General features: G+C 42.3%; 1 protein-coding gene across 1 annotated transcript in view; it reads left to right on the forward strand.

Moving 5' to 3' along the window:
* The window catches only part of COMMD1 (copper metabolism domain containing 1), a 130,594-nt gene extending 118,531 nt beyond the window's left edge, over positions 1-12,063 (forward strand). The window contains exon 3 of the mRNA XM_074989381.1: positions 3,816-12,063. Coding sequence (XP_074845482.1) covers positions 3,816-3,923 — 108 coding nt within the window. The 3' untranslated portion in view covers positions 3,924-12,063. The remainder of the gene's footprint in view (positions 1-3,815) is intronic.
* Positions 12,064-15,037: the final 2,974 nt, after the last annotated feature.

Below are 15,037 nucleotides of genomic sequence, written 5' to 3' on the forward strand. Positions count from 1 at the left end.
GCAGACTGTTAAAGTCTCTGTGGAATTCTTCTAGAGTTTCTATACCATGGGGCCAAATCATAAAGACGTCATCAATGTATCATAAGGAGAGGAGGGGTAATAGAGGATGAGAGCTGAGGAATCGTTGTTCCCGGTCAGCCATAAATATATTTAGCATATTGTGGGGCCATGCGGGTGCCCATAGCAGGTCCACTAATCTGGAGGTAAAATTGTCCCCAAATCGGAAATAATTGTGGGTGAGAACAAAGTTACAGAAGTCAGACACCAGATTGGCTGTGGTGACAGCAGGGACGATATTCCTGATCACTTGTAATCCATCTTCATGTGGAATATTAGTGTACAGAGCCTCTGCATCCATGGTGGCAAGGATGGTGTTGTCAGGAACTTTTCCAGTGTTTTGTAATTTCCTCAGGAAGTCAGTGATATCTCAGAGATAACTGGGTGTGTTGGTGGCATAGGGTTTGAGGAGGGAGTCCACGTAACTGGATAGTCCGGTGGTAAGGGTGCCAGTAACCAAAATGATAGGGCATCCGGGGTTTCCAGGTTTGTGGATTTTGGGAAGTAAATAGAATAAACCAGGATGGGGCTCAGATGGTGTGTCTGAGTGAATAAGGTCCTGGCTAGCAGCAGGGAGTTCCTTAAGTAATTGTTGTAATTTCTTTTGGAATTCCAAAGTGGAATCAGAGAAGGTCTGTAAAATGTGGTGTTGGAGAGTTGTCTGGCTGCCTCCTATTCATAGTCTGACTTACTCGTGATGACAACGGCACCCCCTTTGTCAGCTGGTTTGATTATAATGTCTGGGTTATTTTTGAGACTGTGGACAGCATGGCGTTCAGCATAGTTGAGATTGTGTCTCATTTGGTATTGTTTGCGTATAATGTCAGTCTGAGCATGGTTGCGGAAGCATTGTACGTAGAAATCCAGGCTTTCACTACAACCATCGGGAGAGTCCACATAGAGTTCTTCTTTTGGTGTTGGTAGGGGGGGTCGAGAGAGTTAGACTGTTGTTCATAGGTGTGTTCGAAGAATTCCTTTAGACGGAGGCTGCACAACAGGCCTCAAGGTCACCACAGAATTGTAGTAAGTTCGTGGAGGAAGTGGGGCAGAAGGAAAGACCCCGGGATAAGAGACTCTCTTGCTGGGCTGAGTTGGTAGCTGGAAAGGTTAACAATATTGTTAGTTGAGCTATCGTTGTTGTAGTTGTAGTATCCTGAGGTGTGAAGTAATTTAGAAAATGTACTCTCTTTTCTTTTTTGTAGGAAGTGGAAGTGTGTTTTATAAATTTCTTGTCTAGTACAAGTGAAGTCTCGTTCTGTGGGGTCTTGCATGGATGCCTGATTGTTGAGAGTTTCAAGTTCAGAGAGTTCATTTTTAATCATCTTTTGCTTATTGTAAAGGATTTTGATCAAGTGGTTCCTCAGTTTCTTAGAGAGCGTGTGGCATAGATGCTTGCTGTAGTCAGTGTCGTATGTTGATTGTGTAGATGTAGCCTCTGGCTCAGGGTGCAGCCCAAGCTTTGCGCTCCCCCCCATTCCCCACACACACACACACACACACACACACACACACCCCACATACCCCTCACAAGATCCTAGAAGTAGGGTGCTATCCTGAGCCCAAGGGTCTGCACACAATTAAATCATCTTTTAGGCTGACACAGCTGGCAGAGGCCAGCCATGAGTTTTTAATTTCAGGGTAGATATACCCTCTGTTTCTTTGATTAACACCTCAATTAAAATCGAGGCCTCTGCTTCACCAGGCTAATAATCAACTTCAGCGCCGCAGAATTTCTGATATTCTTCACCAGGCTTTATATGTAAAATACGTACAGACCCACTTTGTTCTGTTCTGTTTTTTACCTAGAAATGTGAAGGATATCAAATTTGCTTTCCTAGTCATTAGTGAAGGTCACATTGGGGCATTAAATAATTGAACTACAAATCTTTGCTTTCAAATGAAGGGACGAGAACTGAGTCACAAAAAAGCTATTTTTCCTCCAGTGACTTCATATGTAATTGCAGCTATTCCAGGTGCCATTTCAGTACACCATGGCGAGTGCAGTTTTGTGTGCGCCCTACTTCTTAAAAATCAGGTTTTGTCATTCACTTTTTATAATTGTTTAAGTTTTGCCTCTTTGTTTTTGTGCTGTGAGAAAAGCAGGCTTTGTGTACCTATCATCTTATGCTTGTTCTTCTCTCTATCATTTTAGTTTTTCTCCTTGGAAAACTAGTAAAGACTGACATGTTTTAAAAGAAGAAAGTAAATAGTGAAATTGCTTTCATTGGTAACAATCTGTTCTTTGTTTTAAATTCACGTAATGCCTTTCTGAAACTCGGATATCAACTTCAGGCATTTCTCAAGCTGCATTTTTTTTCTAGTGATTTAATCTTATCTGTTAAATAATCAGCTAAGTGCATAGGACTAATTCTCGGAATGGTAATTGTTGAAACATATATTTTGAAATAATGGTGGAGCTTCAGTCTAAAGGGTAGAACATCAGGGCTCAGCTGATCTTTCATTCTTTGGTCTGGGCTACACTAGAAAGGATCTGCCTCATCTGACGAAGTGGGTCTTTGCTCACGAAAGCTTGTGCTCCAATATATGTTAGTCTATAAGGTGCCTCAGGACTTCTCGTTGTTTTTGCAGATACAGACTAGCATGGCTACCCCGCTGATATTAGAGAGGAAACTCGACTTAGGTTACGCAACTCCAGCTACGAGACTTGAGTAGCTGGAGTTGACCTTCCTTAGGTCGAATTTCCAGCACATCCCCACAGTGATGGGTCAATGGGAGAATTTCTCCCATCAACTTCCCTTCCTCCTCGCAACAGCGGCACCGAGGAGTACCGTGTTCAACTAGGGCACCTTTAGGGTTCGATTTAGCACGTTCCTCCTAGGCATGCTAAATCGAACCCTGGAACACGTGACTGTGACTGCGCCGATCTTCACCTTAGTGGAAACGTTAGTAAACTGTGTGGCGTGTATATATTGCTATAAGGATCCATGGGTATTCAGTGAGTCAGACTGGAACATTCAGTATTCCTGGTAATCTTACTTTATCAAAAGAGTGCTGTCTTCATTGTACTGTATTTGAATGTAGAGTTTGCTTTGTTTTTCAAAACTGAGCATTTCAGGATACCCGAGGCTTGTGATATAAAAGTGCAAGCTACACACACACACCCCCCTGCTATTTTTGCTCTTTTTTTCTCTCTTTCTCACTGTAGGGGCTGCACATCAGATGCTATCACGCTAGACAGTAGCTGTCTCTAAACTAGCCTTTTAGTGGTTATTTCCCAGTTTCTCTCTGCCATTGGTGCCCTTTCACATGGAGTTGCATTTACAATGCAGCCAAGTGTACTTGCTGTGTCCGAATGTTATCTTCCAAATGCCACAAGGAACTTTTTCCCACACTGATAGAATGATGAGTAGGACTGATGGGAGAGAAATCTCATGAGCTCTCTTTCCTGCTGATTTTTGTGAACTAATCCCACATGTTGGGACTCATTTGTTTTCCCTAATGTTGTTTATTCTCTGTCCTGACACGATCCCTTCCGTTCCGTTTATCCCGTTTCATACCCCACTTGAGAATAACTATTTTTTGAATGACGTAACCCGTCCTCTCTGAGTGAATCAGTGCTGCTCCATAATTGTCTGTGGGCACAACTGCCCACTGATGGAAAGCAAAACATTGTGGGAGGCTCTCACAGTGACATGCACTACCCCCTCCAACAATCCAGCTATCCTCTATGGTTTTCTTTGACCAGGAAGTATTTTCTTACTCAACTAAATAACATTCTCCCCCTTTCTATTTTGTAGGCATCTGAATTTCTGTGTTTGGAATTTGATGAAGTCAAAGTGAATCAAATGTTGAAGAAACTGTCAGAGATTGAAGAGAACATAACGGCGCTCACGCAGACCACTTGACTGTTCGGCTAAATAAAGAGATCGTGACTTAGAACGTAGATGGCCTTACTACTTGTTAATAATTTCTATTTTTATATAGGAAATTGTTACCATAATCTTCCAGGACTATTTGATCATAAAATATTGGGGGTTCAGTTCTGTCGTTTTGACAAGTGTCAGCACTTATTCAAACAAGGAGTCCCAGTGGATTGACTGGGGCTACTTGCCCAAGAACACAACAGCCAAGTAAGGTTTGCATAGTCAAGCCCTATATGTTAGAGAAACGTGGTTTTCCTCTTCATGCCACTTTATGATTTGTACAGTTGTCTTTTGATGACTGTGACTGTTGAGATAGATACTGGGCTGCTGTCAATGTCCACAGGAAACTGAATGGCCCTGTGGTGGGGGAAAGACAGACAATGTAATGGCTGCTCAGCTTTTTCCTTATAAAAGCCATTTCTAATAATTCTTCCCCTTCTTGTTAGAAACTAAGGAAGCCAAATGACATATCTTAGTGCCTGGAGTGCAACTCTCTTGTGGCTGTGCACAATGTACAAAAACTAACACAACCTCAACCACGTAAGAGTAGGTGAGGTGAGGTTTAACTGCCACGGGTAGAGAAAAACATCAAGAAGAAACTGAATCAGGAAATTTCTGCTAATGAAGTGTAAAACACAGTCAAACACAGAGACCTGAAGCCCTGGATGGATTCTGATTAGTACACCTGCTGCCATCAAATCCCAAATCTATTTAACTGTCTCACTAGCACATACATTTAATGCACTACCGGGTGTCAGGCTCCGTAAGGGAAGGAAATCCATCAGCCCTTCCAAAGCACAGGGAAGAACTCTCATGGTGTGCATTATATTGACACATTTCTCAAACATAAATATATAAACAGCATAGCAAAAATCCTAGATCCCCAACAGCAAATAATCCTCCCGTCACTGATAAAGACTTCTCTGCATTTTAACAGTTTTACCCTGTGCCAAGTAGCTTCCAACATGTATTTGCCAATGAAGACTCTGATCCTGCAGCCTACTGAGTCTTTTCACCGACTTAAAGCAGTGATGGATGTGGCCCACAGTCTCTTAGCTGTGGTTCCTTTCTGTGGCTTCCACTGTATACAGAAATTAAACAAATGCTGTCAAGATTTCTGGTGTAGGAAGAATTTTCTCACTGTTTATCTGTGAAGAAAGAGAGCCCCCTGTATATTCAGAGGCATATTGATCAAAGGATCGTTTGTATTTATTTCTGTTCCCACTGAAAGTCAAACTATAACGAGTTAACTCACCTGGTTGATTTGACTTGAATGTGTTTGGCATCGCACGACCCTGAGGCTCTGTACAAGCACAGAGGGTTTTTTTTTCCTACTGCTACTATTTGAATAAACAATATTGTTTAGTGCACTTAATTTAACCAAATCCTAATTGTTCAAACTGGCTACTGTCTTTCTGCTGGTCACCAGCAGGGTATTCAGTTGATTTAGCGGTATTCATCCCACTGAAGTTTGGTGACGGTGCCTTCCCAGAAATGGGATGTAAGCCCTGTTACTGATATGGAGTTGCTGTGATCCAAACTCCACAGACGGGACAAGAGTCATTGTCCCTATTAATTTGGCATGTTGATTTCCCAGCCTTCACTCTTTGGTACTGTATGGAAGAACATAGGTGCTCTGATGGTGGTTGGTGGGAAAAGGACAGGTGGGATTGGAAAGACAAAAATGGCAAAAATAAGTGCAATAAAAATAAACCTCACCTCAGATAAACTAACTCCTCCTCATAAAAGTTCTGTGGCTTTATATGTCAATACATAACCTTGGAGCCAGGACGAAGGCATGGCATATGAAGCTCTGAAACGCGCGTGTGTGTGTATACATAGTTATTTGTCTAAAACCTTTCTGTAGCGCTCACTGTGTTTAAATAAGGAGCTTCATTGGTGTGAGAATGACTCTGTAGCCTGATTGGTAGCACATCACCTTGGGAGGAGGGAGACTTAAGTCCCTGTTCCAGTACTTATTTATTGCAAGTGGAATAGCTTCAACAGGAGAGATTGCCCAATGTCTGCACCACGCTATCCCAGCACCCAGCAGTTAGGGTATTTTTCCACAGCAGGCAGAGCAGAATCAAAGCCAGGCTTCCTACAACCTGCCCAAATGCTCAGCTCAGCGTTATAAGGGGATATCTGCCCCACCAGCAGCTCTGACACTGATTTTGTTGAAAAAGAGCTTACGCACCTCACTTCAGGAGAGGGTACATGGCTGGGAATAGTGTTCCCTCTTTTTTTTTTTTCCCATCCCTGGGCAGAATACCCTTTATCTGCATCAATGCACCACCAATGGAAACACACTACCCAGTGTGGCTGGCTATGGGCTGTCTACTGATCAGCTGAGCGGCACCTGAATCTCTCCTGGGTGGCTGCCCAAGCAGTCGCCTTCAGGGAACACTGGCTGTAACTCTCCAGTGGAGCTAGGCACCTCTCTCTGACCTGGACTTGACTGCTGAACTACCTTGGAGGGGTGGAGGTTAGGACCTACCACTCTTCTCATTTGCTGTTGGCAAGCTTAGTGGACTCCCTTCTCATCTGCTTGTTTCGTGAATCCCTTTCTTAGGCCCCTTTCTCCCCTATCCATCTTGGATGCCTGACCTCAGGATGGGAATTGTGATGGGTGGCAAGGCGCTTAAAATGTCTCTTTGTGACTCAAGCCCCTCCCTCTCTTTGTCCCCCTCCTGGTCACCTGGGTTCCATTGCCCTGCGCAGACGAGAATGCTTTGATTTCCTTGTTACTGCTCGCAGAAAACATACACACATTCAGAGCAGAGGTTCCACTGAGTCTTTCAATTTATTTTAGCTTTGTAAGCAACATAGAGAGCTGAAACTGTGTAAGTGCTACTACAGAAATAGCGAACGCAACATAAAATACGACAGTGCCATAATGAAAGTGCATTTCATTGTCTCTCCCAAGTAAATTTAGAGCTTGTGAAGATGCCAGATTGATTGCACTAAAACTCCACTTCTCCCTTTGGAGAACAGGGAAAGGGACAGCCTTTCCTGCCCACCCCATCAGAATATAAATGGGCTTCCCTATTTGAGCCACATCATCCTCTTTGGGGCCCACCTCTCCCCTTCTGTCTTCTTCAAGCTCAACTCCTCTCAAGAGCTGTCCCTTCTGAATTCTCCCACTCCCATGTTAGGACTTGATATCCGTCTGCGTCCTTTTTTTATATCTTGATGTCTCAGTTCCCTTCTTACCTCTTCTAGGGCTTTGCCGCTTCTTTGAGCTTCCTGCCATGACAGTCTGAGCAGAAGCTACTCTTTGTCACATGTTCCCAATGGTGTGACCCCCCCCATGCCCTATGTAGATCGTCACCCCAAAAATCACTGCTGCCCAAAAGGCGAGGTTCCTTCTGCCACCACTGTTTGCTCTGCTTGATTGTCTCTTGCCAGTGCAGCGTTACCTGCTTCTTCCTCTTGTCTCCAGCTCTGCAGGAAACAAGGAGAATAGAGTGGAAACAAGACACCCAGGCTGCTCTGAGCAGCCAGATAGAGAAGTGTTGGCAGTGCACCTTCTCTTGTCTCACCAGAAGCCAGGACAGGGACTCCAATGTTGAGCAGGACTTGGAAATTCTTGAATACTCTGGCAGCTCTCTGAATAAGGAGATGTCAGAGCAAATGCAGAAGGTTATGCTAGTCTGGGCATCAGCTGTAGAAGCGTGTGTGCTCCTTTTCATATTCAGGATAATGTGCTTATACCCAAAGGATCTTTTCTAGAACAATCTAGCTTATCGCCAACTCATTCAGTCCTTGGCCTCTGCAGAAATGGACAGCAAAGTTACCTATTAGTACTATTTGTGGAGGTTTAGTTCTATATTGTGGAAGTGTGACAGGGGCCCCCCCACTGTTGCCTAAGTCTTGTAACATTTTCAGATCTTAAAGCCCCAGCTCCAGGACTCGTGATTACATGATAATCTCCGTTTTTTTAAATCTGGTACATTTCCTCCCTTTGTGATTGTGGGGGAAAAAAGCTTGAAAATTTGTCCTGAGTGCACCCCAAAGCCCCAATGAAGCAGAAGGCAAATTTTCTTGAGAGTTTCATTTATTTTGCGGGCTTGATTGGTGGGTGTTCAGTGATTGAGATAGTCAGCACTAGATGCCTATCAGCAAGCAAGTGGGCTGTGGTCAGCAAATTCCTTTCTCACACAGGCCTCCTGGCAGCCAGCTGCTAGAAATGACTTTGGCCATAATCAAGGCTGCATGTTTGTCACAGGTTCCTTGATTTTTGGTGACTTCTGCAGTGGCCAGCATGATTAGCTCCTGATCTGTCCTAGCAGATCAGGCAGCCACTGGGCCAGCACACCAGCTGCCACTGATGCAGTTTGGGTGTTGGAGGGGGCTCAAGGCTGGAGCAGGGGGTTGTGGTGCTGGCCAGTGCTTATCAGTGGGGGGCTGCCCAGAAGCAGCAGCATGTCCCTGCAAATTTAGGGGACAGGGAGGCCCATCAGTGCCATGCCCCCACCATAAGCTCAGCCACCATGGTTGCCTTTGGCTGCAGTTTCTGGCCAGTAGGAGCTGCAGGAGCAGAGATCGTGGTGAGGGCAGAATATGGAGGAGCCCTGTGGTTTTCTCTCCCAACAGGATCTGCAGGGACATGTCACGTGCTTCCAGAGAGCTGTGTGGAGCTGGAGAGGAAGTCTGCCAGTCCCACCAACCCTTTTCCCCCATCCCCAGTCGCAGCAGGGGTCCCAGACCATGTGATGCTAGCTGCCTTCACCTCCAGCACTAGTGAGGGTCTGGGGCTGTGCATCGTTGCCTATCCCATCCCCACATCTGCACCAGAGGGGTTTCCAGACCAGCACCCACAATGCCTCCAAGCTGCTCTCCCAGAGTACCCCTGGACCAATTTTTAGTTAGGGATATATGGTACAAGTCATAGACTTTTGTTTACTGTCCATGACTTTTACTAGGAAGGAAGGAAATAGTGAGAGAGACGCCAGGCACAACGGGCGCTGAGTCCACGATTATTGATGATGATGACTTTTACTAAAAGTACCTGTGACCAAAATGTGGCCTTAGTACTACTCAGCATGCACTGGGTCTCACATGGAGACTCAACGCTGATTGTCTGAGCTTATGAAAATTCATTAAAACGACTTAATACATTTTAAACAAGGTTTTATTTTGTTTTAAAAGTGAGCTATTTAATGCTCATAACTTGAAATAACATGTCAAACCTAGTAATTTGTTTTACTTGAACATGCGCAGAGGATAGGAAAATGTGATATAAATGGAAATTAAAGAGAAACAAACTTAGAACAGATGTCAGGAAGTAGTATTTCCGCAAAAAAGAATAATTAATATGTGAAATGGCTAACCGGCCAAGGTTACTGAGGCCAAAAAAACAAATATTGGGGTCATTTAAGAAAGAATTGGGTACTTTCCAGGAAGAACTTGGGAAGTTAAAAAGGGGCATGTTTCCATGGACTTCAGTGATTTCCTTCTTGACATTCTCTCTCTTTAATATAAGACTTTAAACTTGCCTCTTCTGAGGAGCTGTAAATTATCTAGCAGACATGAGAAACGGTTAGCACATCTTGAGTCAGATTCTCTCTGGCCTTCAGTGAGCTTGCAAGGGTATGACTGGAATGGAAAACCTATCCCGCTCTGCAGTGTTTGCCATCAGCCATACTTCATCTAATGAGTCCTTTAACAATAGGTTAATGTGGGTGGCCACAGATCAGTTTTGTAAAAGTGAGCTCCAGTTTTATGATTTAGGTGGAACTCAATGGAGGTCTGGTTTTAACTCTTTGTGTCAGTGGTTGAAATAGAATTTTTCATATACATAGACTGTGTCTAGACTAGCCACGAACTTCGAAGGGGGCCTTGTAATTAGGGTGTCGGGAGATATGTGGTGCATATGCAGCACTCCGTTAGTCAAAATCTGCCCCGCGGCAACTTTGAGGAGTAAAGGAACTTGGAAAGAGCACGGGCACTTGGAAGTACCTGTGGCTGACCCGCGGCTACACACAAGCCAGCACTTCCAAGTTTCAAACTCCGAAGTTGCCGCGGGGGAGATTTTGACTAATAGAGTGCTGCATATGCACCGCAGCACTTCATTAGTCATCTCCCAACACCCTAATTACCAGGTTCCCTTCAAAGTTTGGGGCTAGACTAGACACAGCCGTAGATAATGAGCAAAACTTTCAAGAGCAACGAATGACTACAGAGCCTCAGATATTCAACTGAAATCAGTGGGCGATAGGCACTTTAGAAAATCCCCCCATGCATGTCTCTAGGCATCTAAATTCCTTTGAAAATCTGGCTGCTGGGCACTTTTGCAAACATTATCCAGTGTGAATAATGTGTCTATGGAGCAAAGACCACACTGTGAGTTGAAAAAAAAAAAAATGTTTCAGATGAAATAGTTTGAATATTTGACCAAGCATTGAACAAACCAGACAGCTGATTCGATGGGTTCTGTGCCTGTACTGAAATGCATGAAATACGTTTTCATGAGCAGGACAGCTGACGGTTTGTTTCAGTTCCACCTATCTAGTGAATTTGTCAGATTATTTAATTGATTTTAAATTTTAGGAAGTGTTTGTAGAATGTTAAGTCTGGCTCAGATTCTCAGAAATAATTCTAAACATATTTTGGCATAATGAAGATGACTTGTTAATGCAATTGTGTTCCGATGGATGAAAAACTTCCTCGTTTGACCAAATTATTGCTTTGTGTAATCAACAGAGTTACACAAGGAATGAATTTGGCCTAACACAGATGATCTAGAGACTTACCATAAATATACTGGAAATACACACAATAAAACCTTTATGAATTTAATCTGAGTGCATTAATTTTCCTGTGCATTTGTTTTAGCCAGTTATATTGAAAATCTTACAGTTGTATCAATAGGGGCAGATTCTCTCTTACTCCAAGTTCCAATCAGTGAAAGAGAGAGGTCGATCCCTCAAGGACTGAATTATAGCCCCCTGCTTCTTCAGCAGAGCCCAGGTTTGATTGATCAGTATAGCTGTATTTGTTACTATTCTTCTTTCCCTTTTTACTATAAATTACTATATAATAAAATACACAGATAACAGGTGTGTTCCTTTGTCTAGTTTCTTTTCTGAGAATTCAGTGGTTTCAAGCAATTTATTTAGAGCCTGCATCTGCTTTCATTTATATGGGTTTTGTGCTGATGTATGTAATTGTTGATTACAGTAGAGTTGCTACTCATTTACATCACTGTAGCTGAGGGCAGGTCTACATTAGGAGGAAAAGTCGATCCAAGCTACACAATTTGACCTATGTTAGCAGCGTAACTCAAGTTAACATACCTTAGATTTACTTATCACAGGGTCCACATCCCTCTGGGTGGACAAACTCTCCCGTCAGCTCCCTTTACTCATCTCATTCCAGCAGAATACCAGAGTCAACAACCAAATGATCAACAGTTGATTTTAGTGGGTGTTCACTAGACCCACTAAATCAATCCCAGAGGATTGAGCACCACCGCGTCGATCCTGGCTGTAGTGGAGATAAGCTCTGAGAGAAGAATAGCCAATTTACTATGTAGTTTTGATGCTGAATATATTAAGAGTAGGCACTTCATTCTTTCTAATGCCAGTGTTTGTTTCAATTGTATAAAGTTTTTAAAGAACAGCTAAACCTGATAGCAATGCACTGGCAAACCAAAGAGCCTGACATCATGGTTCTGTCATGATAGTTCTTTCAGAGCACCTAAACTTATCTGCAGATTGATGCTCCGGAGTTTGATCTTACAGGATTTGATTTGGCACATCTAGTAGGGGGCACATGAAATTGAATGTTGAGGGTGCTCCTGTCCACTCCAGTGCTCCTGGCAGTCACAAGAAGTAAGGGAAGTCAGTGGGAGAAATGCTCCTGTCACCTTCCTGCTGTGGGGACACTGCCAAAGTTTGTATGAAGGTATGTGGGCTCCAACTACACAGTTAACATAGCTGAAGTTGTGTATCTTAATCTGAATTTAATGTAGACTGCGCCTGTGTGAGATTTTCTTTTTCTTGAGCTATTTGCTCATGGAATTGCTCAATCTTTAGAGTTTTTTTCCCCACCATATGTCTGTAAAAATCCAGCTGTCTTACACTTCGTAAAGTAAATGCTTGGCTCTGTTTTTCAGAAAGTTTTGGAGTCTGTTAAATATCAGAGCAACTATTTTAGTAGGTTTGTATTTACTCCATAGTTGTTCCCATTGTTCAAATTACTTGCCCTCACTTAGTATTCTGCTTTTTCACATTTTTCTGCCTCTTTGTTCTAGATCATTTTGCTAGTTTAGACACTGGAAATTATATTTGGGTTCTTAGATTTGTTACAGAAAATACAGGCTGATGGAGTCCCTTGGTTGTGTTTTAATTTTGGATAATTATGTTCATATATTAACAAATTGTTCCTTACTCATCTCCAGAATCAAATTCCTGAATCCTTATGAAGTTGATTGACATATTTATTACCATATATTCCTGAGGAGATTCCTTTCTCTGACAATTTTTACTTAACACATTTAAATTATATTTTCTGAGGGATAACATCTGCAGTTCATTCTGTTCGTGGAGAGGGGAATTTTGAAGCCGTGAACAGTATGTTAGAACTACCAGAAGGTGGGTAATGCTGTTCTGTTTGTAATGTGCACTTTTCTTACTCCAGCTTTCTTACTTGTAGATACTTCTTAGAATGAAAAAGTTTCTCTTTTGATCATTAAAAACATAACTAGTGCTGGTATTTTACATCTGATTTGAGTATTACACAATCTCTCAATTTTATTCTTGTACCTTTCTTCATTTTTTACTTGTTTCTTGCTCCTACCAGAGCTTTCAATGGTTGATTCATTTTATTCCAAATATTTACAAAAAGGAGCTCAGATTAGCTGAAAAGAGTTATGGTGGTTTACAAAGAGAGCCTTTTAAGATGGCAATATCATGTGGTGATGACAAGGCTCAGACATCCTTTACAGCAGTTTTTGGGAACTCATTTAACAGATTATTTTTTGTGTGGTTTATATTTAGGAAAATAGTCATAAAATCATAAGAATGGCCATACTGGGTCCACCAAGCCCAGTATCATGTCTTCTAACAGTAGCTGATGTCACATGCTTCAGCAGGGATGAACAGAAAGGGCAATTGTTGAGTCATCCATCCTCTTTCCTCCATGCCCAGCATCTAGGAGACTGTCTTAGAGACCTCCAGAGTATGTGGTTACATCCCTCACCATCTTGACTAATAGCCATTGGTGGACCTATCCATGAATTTAAGGCACTCTTTTTTGCTCACCTTGATGATAATTTTTCTGATTTGTCAACCTTGATTACTATTTTTGGTTCTCTGTGCCTTAAATACTGAGTCTGTTCTGGTGTGGCTATGGTCTAAAGAAGTGGGTCTGTCCCACAAAAGCTCATCACCTAATAAATTATTTTGTTTGTCTTTAAAGTGCTACTGGGCTGCTTTTTTGAACCTGGTTGCACTTTTGGTCTTCAAAACATCTTCCGGCAACAAGTTCCTTGGGTTGACTGTGTTGATTTCCCTTAGGCAATAACTCTTTGCATTGAAAAAGTTCCTGCCATAAGATCCATTTCTTTCACAAAATAATGCGAAAAGCAGCGCTATGAAATTCATGGAAAAACCAATGAATCGGAACTTAAATCCTGGCCCTTTCTTATGATGGGGCATGTTAGGAAGTCTTTGAACAATGAGCTAACATATTTGACTGTCTGTGTTTACACAAAGATGAAGTGTTCATGTCTGACTACAGCTATGTAATAACCTAAATATTACATCATCTACTGTGTGAAAATGAGGTGCGTTAAGAAAACATATCCTAGGACCAATTCAGTTACAAAATGGCAAACAACATTTTAATTAACATATTATTAAACATAACCCAGTACCTTGAGTAAGGAGGCAGAGTTGTATTTAAAAATGCATAACCAGACTGTAGTCCCTTGGTTAATCAAACTGAATATTACATTGTTAAATATGAATGTCTTTAACTATACTAGGTACTAGGCTGCATTTAACAATGTGTTAATTGAAACACATAGAGACAAGGTGGATGAGGTAATATCTGTTATTGGAACAACGTGTATTGGAAGAGCTGAAGCAGTATTGTGGAGATTGAATGCTTGTGCAATAAAAAGATGTTACCTGACCCATCTTGTCTCAGTGTGTGAGATAACATGATTTTTAAACACACCCAGGGCACATCTGCTTTAGGAAAGATGGTGTGTTTAACAAGTTAACTAATAAATGTTAACATTCTTACGTTGATAAGGCAGTTGTCATTTTAACATACGTTAGTTATTTGAAGTAAAACTTTATCTTGTGATGGTGCATTTCATATTATTTATGAAAATATACTTATAAACATGCCTAACCGGTAAATGCTTCACACACAATATTACCATTAGCATGAGACAATTGAGTGGGGAGAAATGTCTTCTTGCAGGGACATGTGCTGGATCCACATTGGTCCTTTACTTTTCCATGAAAGATGAAAAATAAAATGTTTTTAAACTGAATATGAAAGATTCTTGCCTTGGGTAAAAGCAAAATAAAGTTGGGGAAACTAACAATGGGGTCTGCAGTCAGAGGTCAAGACACCACAGCTTATCACAAGAGATGACTGTGGGAAACATCCAAGACCCGAACAGGAGGAATGATCAGGCTCTGGGTGGGAAGTTTTCCAGCTTGTGAGAAAAGATTATTAGAACAAGTGTTAGGATAAGATATTGCATGTGCGGTAGAACCCAAAGGTACTCGCACTGAAGTTGCGTGTATCTCAGGTTAACACAACTCTGAGTGGCAGGGAAACTGACCAGTGTTGCTGCACTGCTCAGTTTCTGAGCGCCTGTGATTGGTGGGGAGCCAGGTGCCAGCTCCCCACCACTCAGAGGACTGGGGAAACTGACCAGCACTGTTGCACTGGTCAGTTTCCTGACTCCCCCAAGTTACGTTATATTTGACTTAAGTGGGGATGTGCAAGAATGCAACCTCCACTTAAGTCGGGGACCTTCCGTACAGTAAAAGCTTGATTATCTGGCATCCCTAGTTAATAGGAATTACCAGATAATCAAATTGCCCCTGCTCAGCTGATCCTGATCCTCA

The sequence above is a fragment of the Carettochelys insculpta genome, chromosome 3 (assembly GCF_033958435.1).
Source record: "Carettochelys insculpta isolate YL-2023 chromosome 3, ASM3395843v1, whole genome shotgun sequence".
NCBI lineage: Eukaryota > Metazoa > Chordata > Testudines > Carettochelyidae > Carettochelys > Carettochelys insculpta.